Source organism: Trichogramma pretiosum, unplaced genomic scaffold, assembly GCF_000599845.2.
Source record: "Trichogramma pretiosum strain Unisexual culture from Peru unplaced genomic scaffold, Tpre_2.0 scaffold22, whole genome shotgun sequence".
Classification (NCBI taxonomy): domain Eukaryota; kingdom Metazoa; phylum Arthropoda; class Insecta; order Hymenoptera; family Trichogrammatidae; genus Trichogramma; species Trichogramma pretiosum.
This window is the reverse complement of record NW_019640932.1, coordinates 922,413-932,636: the sequence shown is the minus strand read 5'-3', so window position 1 is coordinate 932,636 and position 10,224 is coordinate 922,413. Positions and strand designations below refer to the sequence as shown.

The window sequence follows — 10,224 nt, the reverse complement described above, 5'->3', positions numbered from 1 at the left end:
AAAGAGCCGAGCTTTTTCTTGGCTAATGCTTTCGTCATGCTCGTTAGATAGGGTAGGTCCGTTTCAGCTACAAGTCTCGTTACTCGTCCACGGACACATACAAAATCTAATGGCGATCAGCGACTGTGCAGCATGAAAAGTGAGATGTATCGTTTTATTTTTGTCCTTCTATTTCTGACTCCACGGATTCCACGGTAGCACGAGATCTGCCGTAATGCTCGACTTAAAAGCTGTGCCTAACACGATTGCAGATAGAGATAAAAGGGTTTGGCGCGAGTACAGTTAGCTCAGTCGGAAAAACGATACGATACTTCGATAAACATCTCTTTGCTGTTCGGAGCAATTAAAAATTCCGATAAATATAATGAAAAGGGACAGCTACGTAGCTGGCGTTACAATGCGATGCGTGAACTCTGAAAAACGGAGCTTGAAATAACTGAAAGGTCAATTTGGTTTTAATATGTGTAGCATCAGAGGCAGCTCGAATTACCGATGACGTTATTCTGGATTAAACTTTCTAGAAAATGACTTTGGCTTACAGTCGCGCGAGTCCTACGAAAATGAGCCACGCAAATGGGTATCAAACAAATGCAGCACGGTGTAATGCAGCATATCTGACTAAAGGCCGAGCTTTTGTGTCATATCTTACGATAATACGTTTAATCTTGCGCTTGCTCGCTCGCTCGCCTGCGCGCACCATTACGGTCCCAAGTATTACAGTTAAATACCACCGTGTCTTGCTATTATGTATACACAAATATTGTTATAGTCCCTTTATACTTTATACTTATACGTGCATATATAGACACACACACACACACGTAAATACTTTTGCCAATCTCTTCCCGTATCGTCTTACAATATCTTTAATGTTTTTACCGCTACGTTGCAGTACAGTAACAATTTTCTAGTTTCAAATTTCGAAAAGCCATTGCTAAATGCGTGACAATTATACCGTAATCCTCGAGGGTTGAATTTATTATCTCATCGATCGAAAGCTATCCTTGCTCTCTATCGTTGAATAAAATCAAAGCTCGAGACCGAGATTATAACATGCATCTAAAACATTACGCAAATCGCGTAAAATTTAGGCGATCGCAGTTTGGCAAACGATCCAAGTTTTTTGCGCTCGATGCGGCGATGGCCGCGGGCTTTTTTAATAATTCAAAATAAACAGTAAAAATGTCACGTGCTTACACGTTAACAAAGAAAAAAATTAGGCTCTAATGCGATAGAACGTGTTGATGAGGAAAGCGATCCGCAGTGTATCATATCGCCCGACGAGATCTATCATCTGGAGAGCAAACGCGACAAGTAGACTACGCTCGACAATGAAAGTTAGACTGTCCTCGTTTTCTTGAGGATCAGCTATATATATACATGTAGAGAATATATACGACACCGCGCGCGCTTATGCCGAGTCTCACGCAGTAGGCCATTGTGCTCGTCTATCTATACGGCGTATAGCAGCCTGCAGACGGTACTTATTACCTTGGAGGTCCTTCCACACTCGAGATTCCGAGATGACATTCTCGATGTGTTTACGTTGTGGCAACTGCCAAGGCATCGAATTTGATCGAGCTGATTAAGCGATTGGCCTCGTACCGGCTCAAAACAATCGCCCATTAGGCCTTATATCTTCGATATGGCTGAATTCTCGTTTCTCGTACGGGCTCGTTGTGTGTGCACCGGTGCGCACTGCACGCGGCTGCATACGGTTAATGACTGCTTTTATTCGCTTGATGGCCAAACACATATACATCCTAACGGCCATCGTACGAGCTGCAGTCTGTAATTTGGAAAAGAAGCCCGCAGGCTACGTTAGAACGACGACGACCATGTGAAAAAATCTAATCCTTGCGGTGAACTCTGGTACACGCCGAGCTTTTTTCGATGCAACCATCGCCTGGTATATATGTGAGAAAAAAGTCGGCTGGAAAATCGCAACCACCCAATGATGCAATTCGAAAACAATTAAATTCATCTTACACATTCTATATATAGGCACCGCGCGGTCATTTGCTATTCAGAGCGTAAGATCCAAAAAGTGAGCGATAATCGCAAGAAAATCAATGTCAGTGCGTTCAAGCGATTATGCGCGCGAGCGGCCATGTAATAACATATCTATATAAATAAAAACAAAAAGGATCCGGGTGAAGAAAGGAGAGCTGCCAGTGCGCGCGGCAAATTACTTTCGACCGCAAAAGCTTCTGCGAAAACACAGACTTTGTTTTCGGACTGCAGAAATGAGGCGAAACAATGGCAAGTCAGTCGGGGGAAAAGAAGAGAGAAAAAAAGGAAGACTTGAACGATTGGATGAATCATATTATTGCTGCAGCGTAGCTGCAGCAGCAACAACAAGAGCTGCACGACTTGCTTTCGCTGATCCTTCGACGAGACCTGATTCTTTTTTTTTCGTTTTTTTTTCTTTTAAATGGAAAGTAGGATTTCTCGATGACAATAGATGAAAAAATCGTTGCATGCATCGAGTACGAGCGCTGCGGCAAAATATTGAGTATGGGTTCCACATGATAGAGACTTATTTTATGATGTAAGATTAAGTCACGTCGTTCATCAGTTGCAAGGCTCGATGATTTCTATCGAGAAAACCTTTTCAAGATTTCCTGCCCAAGTCAAAATTATTCCAATTGTCTCGAAAGCTTCGCATAAAAGTTTCGAAAACGAAAAGCATAAAGCAGCGAGTCGTAGGTGACCGTGAGCAACAAAAAAATTGGCTCAATAACTATCTTTAAGAAGGATCTACGCACGAAAGAGAAAAGAATAAAAAGAAAGAGAGTAAAAGGCCTTCGCGGGAAAAAAGAAAGAAAAACCTATAAAAGATCAGCGCACAGTTGCTTTATGACTTGTTGTGTGCGCGCGCTTCCACTCTAAGCCAGGCAGGCAGTTAAACGGTGAAAGTAGGATTTTGACAAAAGATATACACGGAGGAGGAGGTGGACACGTTACACGCGCATCGTGCAGCAGCAGCAGCAGCAGCAGCAGCAGCAGGGTTGAGAAGTACGACGACGAGATACGCCTTGAAATAATTAGCGCGTGGCGCGCGTTGCGCTACACTTCCGACCACTTTGAATTGTTTGTAAACACTTTTGAGCAGGTACTTGTTTTGGCCGAAAGACATTTGAAAAACGAAATGGAAAATGTCCCGACGCGCGAGCATATTATTGCAGCCGAGGCATTATTTTAGGTATTATTTTAGGTAGGAAATTTCACTGATGCCGCACGCGCTCTGCGCACGCCCGCACACGATCATCGGCCTGGATAGGTTCATTGTCTCTTAAACGAAGCGAGTAATCATTCCGCGTATGCACGCATATTACGAGCAATATCGCGTGTCGCTCCGGCAATTTTTCGTATAATATAATTCGCGGTATAAATATGCGACGAGCATTGCATGAAATTTATCGTGCGCCAGAGTAATCTCGTCGTCATCCTCGTCGCGCTGGCAACTTCCATCAAGTTTATTTACAGGCAATAATAAAACGACGGGCTATTATACATGTGCTTTCATTGTCGTATTGCGGGATGAAGATTCCCTCCTCGTCCTCTTCTCCACCTCCGCACCGCACGCGATATAAATTCGACAAATCGTCGGAGGGAATCTCCGCCATGTACAATCGCTCAAGTTCATTATTATACACGTGTACACACGTACGTATATACATACATATAATTGCAATTTAAATGACGCTGCACTGCGAAAGAAAGTGGGACGAGAAAATGCGCAATAGTAGTAGCTCTGGCGCAGCGCAGTAGCCGAAAGAGCCCGCGACGCAGAGAGAAATGATTTACGATTGCGAAAAAGGCCCCATTGTTCGGTAGCGGTGAAATTTGCGGTGTTTTTTCCTCCTTTTTTTTATTTTTTTATTTTTTTGACTGCTCTATTTTAAATTTCATTTTCCGTTTCGCCTTCATTGATTGAGTTGTTTTTGAAAATTTTTCACAGTACCGCTTCCCTGGTAGTTCACATTCGTTATCTCACTCTTATGTGTCACAATTAAAGTTCATGATGCATATTGGGATATCAGCATCATCTCAAGAAAGTTAAATTTTTATTTCTATTTCGTTGCAGTCTGTTAATACTAAGATGAAACTCGAACTGAGATGACACTTTTCCGTACTTTTCACTCCTTTTCTTTTTTTTTACAACTAAAAATTACGACTCGATACGTTTTATACAGAACTTATGAGGGCACATTGCTTTCTTCGATGATCCTTTTGTTAATAAGACCGAAGTTTTATCCTCTGTTTTCAATCGTTAAGTGATGCCAATTAGTTGATTGATTCCGAGGCCTCATCGCTACAAACTACGATAAACTCGATTACTCGGGCAGTAGAATCGTAGACTTTGTCTGGACGACGGGGATACGTTAATATATATATGTTAGTTTCTTTGCACTCCATGTTACAATGTTTTATAATTACAACTATTTTGAAGCCATAAAGACAGCTGCAGAAGAAAATAATGAATAACATGTTGATTCTGGTCTAGTTGATGATAGTTATGGATCACATAAAAAACAGACTACCAGGATGCATTTGAAACTACATCTCACGATTTCACTCTTTGGTGCTTTGCTTTTGCTAGAAATCCTCGAAATCGGTTTCTTCTTGAAAGTTCAATTTTTTAAACAATTAAAAAAATGAGAAAATACGTCAGTTAAATCCAATTTATGAGCTAAGCATTTGGTAAGGAAATTTCTAAAATTGTGAAACTATGAAAAAAAATTCCGAATTTCAAAAAGATAATCGTTGTGGTACGGTTTGATAAAAATTATCCATTGATTCAAAATCACAGGAAAGGATAAAATCGAAAAATGTACAGCAGTGATACTTGAGACTTTTCTAAGGTAAATATAAACAAACATCGTTTAACATTCATTCCAGTAGTATAAAAACTATCAAAAAATTCGATAAAGACCTTACTGTTTTCAACATATTGATTTTGCGATTTTTGCAATTTTTTCCGCCCAAACAATGCTTGCAGTTAGACCACAGTTATCAGATTAATAATCTATTAGATTCGATCGGTGTAAAGCGAAATTATAAATAAAGTTCGCTCGGTAGTCGATGTCATGTACAAGATAAAGAGACGAGAAAAAACGTTAGCATACCAGATGCTCGTATGCCCTAGGACGATAAATTGCGGGGGGCTTATAATGAAAAATGCCAGAATCGAAAACGCGTTCGATTTTCTCGCTGCAGGTAAAAGTGTGAGTGTATGTATATGTGTGCCCGTTCGATTCAGATGGAGAATCACGATAATCGCGCGCGCGAGAGACGTCCACTCCTGCTCCGGCCTCTCCGCGCGAGAGCGAATTAGAAAAAGGGAAAAGAGCGAAAATCACAGCCTGGAATATTATATTTGCTCTCTTGGAAATCGTATAATGACCGGGGATAGTTTATGGCAGTTTCTTCGGTTGCAGCTGTTGTTCCTTCGCCGAGATATCTACGTATTTATTCACACGGCCGAAACGTTTTTCGTTTGCGTCAACGGTGAAAAACGATGCAATTGATAAAATTTAACTAACTTTCTCATAATTGCTGAAAATACATATTTTTCGATCCATCTCGATATGCGATTTTTTTACTTGATAAAATGAAAAAAAAAAAAAAAACTATTAATCGAGCATCGATGAAAAAGCAAATGATAAATTCGCTGTCCAACTCCCTTTTCCCCCGCGCTCGATCGAGGCTCCAACGTATCTATCTTTCTCTTTTTTAGTCACATCGTAAATGTACACCAAGTACAGAAGTGAGATATAAAATGGACCGAAGCGGGCACGATTTGCCTAGGTGCATTGGCGCAGGAGTGCATGCACAACACGTATATGCTGCGCTCGCGCGATATACACGCGGTGGCGGCGGCGGTAGTATAGTCTCCGGTGCCCTGGTGGGGATCTGGATTAAAAGCAAACGGGGCCAACGTCTCCGGCGCCAGAGCCATCTCGGACCTTGAACAGTCGAGGTCAAGTTCTTCATATTTTTTGTCCTCGTCGTTGTCGTCGTCGTCGTCGCCGTCGACGCTTTATTTTTCCACCGACGATTTTCGACAGTCGAGGAGGAGCAGCGAAGGGGATCTCATCGTCCGAGGCGCTGCGCTATTCCAGTCGATCGCAGCAGCAGCAGCAGCGTCAGTTTTTCGCGCGCGTGAAGTGACGAGAGTGTGCGAATATTAGCGGACAAACGCGACTGTATCTTGGGAGAATTTTCGCGATCCTCCGAAATCTACGAAAGATAAAGCTACCGGCTTTATGTAATCCTCCAACTGCAAAGTGCACCTCACGATTTCCCTTGGGGCCGAGCGCGCTATTCAACACAGCAGCCTAGATTGTTGACGGTCAGTGTCATGTGCAGATTATGTACACACACATATATCTTAAAAAGAGAGAGTGTTTTCGTACTATATATAGAATAATACGGAATGGAAAGTGCTGCAGGCCATGCGATCGATCTTGCTGCAGATTTACTATCGCGATGGAAATTGTGTTAATCGCTGAGAATTTTTTTCCCGCGAGAAATTTCAGCTAGTATAAAAAAGTTACTTTTTGCACTTTGCTTGCATTTTCTACTTTTATCCTATTGTAATTTTTTTTAACGTCGTGTATTTTACGTAAAATTAATAATAATATACAATTTTATAAACATTTGAAAAATCTCAAAGTTTATAATTTATTTCATTAGAACGAGCGTTAAGCTCTGAAAAAGTTCCTCTCTACTTTATAAAAGAGATAGAGCAACACAACTAGAGCAAAAACATACGAGCTCTTTATGACACGTTAGTAAGATTTTAAAACTACAAACACGTTGAGTTAGAACGTGTGTAAATTACTATTGAAATAATATTTTTGAATAGAAAAACTTAGTTCATCCACAATGTAGTTTCCTCAATAACTTTTTTCGATTCACTCGATTATTCACTCACCAAATCTAAACTTCTACAATTTCATTCGAATGATGTTCAAATTCATATTCATTTTAACGTTTAATTTTACTTCAAAAATTCAGATCATGCTGTCGAAGGGCGTAGTGTGTTTTGTTCTGCTTGCTGCAACGCTTGCAGCGGTGCAAGCCGAAAATCGCTTTTACTACAAACACCATGGAAAGTTTCAAAATCGACGCTCCTACGACACCTCGACGACAGCGTCGCCTTCGACATTCGACCCAGACGTTTTGAACCGATTTTTAGAAGAATATGCGAATAAAATAAAACGTACGACGGAGAGACCACAAGAAGACGAGCCAAAACTCAAGCCGCAAGGTTTACTGGCCGATATCGCGGGAAATTCCGATTCGGAACTTTTGCCGGCAGAGGTATGAGCAAAAACCATTTCGCTTTTTTTATGTTGTTACTTCGCATCTACTACGACTACGAATTACTTCGCATCTAATCCGCTTTCCTATTAGACTCTTAGAAGTAAAATTAAATGAGAATTTAAAGTAACTAATATGAAAGTCTGCCTCGTTGGCCATAAATCACCTTGCAGAACAGGTACTCTGAAACACCCTCAAGACAAATCGATGTACTCTCATGATAATAATTATTTTTTACTTTAATAAATTTATTGTAGTTATAACTCTTAAAATGAAAATTACAACGTAATTTTTTAGTTGGAATAATTTTCTTCTTATCTATAGATGATGAGATAACTTCGATTAGTAAACGAATTTACCTCTAATTAACCCTCTAAAATCTTTTTAGCTTTGTCTCATTTAAGTACCGTTAGATTTTTATTTCAATACCAAATACCTCAAAGTTTTTTTGTTATTACAATCTTTTTTTCTATCTTTTTTTTATCTTTTTTTGAAAAAATATTAAGTTAAAGTTCTGACTTTCATTTCGATTTTTGTTTTTATTAAAGTTTCGTTTTAAACTGTCGTTTAATATCTCCTTTCTACAAGTACTGAAAGAATTTCTTTTTATTCAGACGACATTGAATGACACAAACAAACGCCAAAAATACTACTCCGCTAATGCCCACGGAGATGAAAGGAATAATGGATGGGTTACTCTCGATGCCATACCTTGGTCGAAGAGTAAAATTTCCAAGTGGCAAGCCAATCCAACGTCGCAAAGACCTTGGCCCGATTCGAAACCCGGCAGCTACGGTAACAAGCCATGGAACTCGGAGTTTCCGTCAAGACCGGCTTCTTACGAAAGTAACAAGCCACCACCATCATGGTGAGCAAGTTTTTTCATATGCAAGCCAAAATCGCCGGTAGAAAACTTTTCATTTTATCAAAAATATCAGGCACAACAAGCCACAATGGGTTGATAATCCACCGCAAGCTTCAAAGCCGTGGTATCCCGAAAATCAGCGGCCAGGCTACGTGGACAGATACGAAGAAAATCCCAGCCAGGCTCAAAAATGGCCCCCAGAGCGTCCCTCGTGGGACAGATACGGTGACAACTCCAGACCGAGTTCGGACATCATAACTGATAATGGACCTCCAAACTTCCCCTCCTGGGATCGTCCAGGCTCAAAGTAATTTATTAAAAAAAAAATTTAAGCTTATATTATTGCAAATTAATAATCGAAACATTAATCTACAGGCCAAGTTACTCGCATCAAGTGGAGACTTACGTGAGCGAACCTAACGGATGGCACGACAGAAACGATTTTCCAAGCTACAACAAATATCCACGCCCCAATCATCACGACGATTACTACGATAGACCACATTTTTCCCAGTATCAGTATCCCAGCCAGTCGTCGGGTGAGGCAGGTCATCCTCAGAACTACCCAACCAGTGGTGACGGTCACTGGGTTTTACTTTCGACAAATCGCGGCTACTCTAAAACCAGACAACGTTCCTTAAAACTGGACAAAATAGTTGAGGCTAATGAGGCAGAAAAGAAAAGACATCAGCCCAATGCTGCCAACGAGGAGGAATACGTTCCAGCCGTCACCTCAAAAAGGCAGGTGAGATCGGTGAGGTTGAAGGGTTTGAAAGGACTCATTGATAGTCAACGATTGCATAACTATTGAAAATGATATGAAGTAAGAAAATTGATGAATTCACTTAAAACAAAAAAAAGTATTCTTCCAAGCCAATCAAGAGTCTTTTCAAGATACTAACATGTATCATTAATATTTTGCACACACTTAGATCTTACAATTTATCTTCACTCGTCTAAGCTCTTACAGCTACTTGACAAATTCCATTTCAATAACACAAAACACGTAGAATAATAAAAAAAAATTTAATTTAATCACTTATGATTAATTCATAGACTGCAATGAATACGTAGTACACGCAATAATAAGTACTCGCAATGTATTTAAATAAAAATTAACTTGAATTTCAGTATAATTTAATTTTGCGTTGGTAATTATATTAATCATATTCTCAGACAAAAATTAAATGCTAATTTACTGCGATAATATGAAATTGAAATGGAATTGAAAAAATTTAATTAAATAACAGAACTATGGAATAAAATAATGAAAAAAATTTCTTTCACAGGTCAGATTAACAGTACTACCATCTTTAAATGGCACCAATACAACAACTTCGCACGGTGGCCTATTAGAAGTCGAAAAAACCTTCAAAACAGTTGACCAAAGTCAACGAGAATATGAACAGAAAAAGAAGCTAGGCTTGCTGGCTAACCCCGGCAACTCTCCGATTGTTGTTAATGGTAAGCCAGGGCTTCACGGTGTTGGCCTATCTCCGGGTTCGGCTGTTTTGGCGGCCGTTGGTGCGGGTATGTTACCAGCCACAATGGCTATGATGATCCCAATGATGCTTGGCCGTAAAAAACGACACATCCATTTTCAAGATGAAGATATTAGATTAGCAAGGATATCACCTGAATTACTCTTAAGGAGAATGTAAAGTACAACAATGTTAATTGTAAATTAAAATAATGTGGGTAAAGCTACTTTTCTATAAGTCTGATGTAAGACGCCAAGAAAAAATTGATTGTTTTCAATCTTTACCTCGTAAATCATTTTCTCAGTATAATTTTTTAATTTGGCCAATTTTAATATCTTCATCAGTCTCGAAAGTGATATAAATAAGTTTTCATAGAAGATTTATTAGTATAAGAACTATAATATAAATATTTAAATGTAATTTTAAGTTTATGGCTGAAATGAAGAATTCATTGTAATTAAAAATGATTTATGTCCCCTAAACGTTCAACCATAAATTTAAAATCTCATTGATGTATGCATTTTTAGAAAAGTAAGTCATATTCGT

At 39.5% G+C, this 10,224-nt stretch overlaps 1 protein-coding gene across 1 annotated transcript; it reads left to right on the top strand.

Annotated features, from left to right (window-relative positions):
* Positions 1–214: 214 nt before the first annotated feature.
* On the top strand, positions 215–9,858 carry LOC106648737. The gene is made up of 6 exons (XM_014365816.1): positions 215–265; positions 7,027–7,332; positions 7,947–8,200; positions 8,271–8,504; positions 8,573–8,942; positions 9,487–9,858. Exons 1-6 carry the CDS (start codon positions 215–217, stop codon positions 9,856–9,858), a joined length of 1,587 nt encoding a protein of 528 aa, XP_014221302.1.
* Positions 9,859–10,224: the final 366 nt, after the last annotated feature.

Excerpts from the sequence above, each read along its gene's own strand:
- LOC106648737 (XM_014365816.1), top strand. The coding sequence starts at position 215 with ATGCTCGACTTAAAAGCTGTGCCTAACACGATTGCAGATAGAGATAAA. Across the intron at positions 8,201-8,270 it reads AACAAGCCACCACCATCATG|GCACAACAAGCCACAATGGG; the intron begins GTGAGCAAGTTT and ends CAAAAATATCAG. Across the intron at positions 8,505-8,572 it reads TGGGATCGTCCAGGCTCAAA|GCCAAGTTACTCGCATCAAG; the intron begins GTAATTTATTAA and ends ATTAATCTACAG.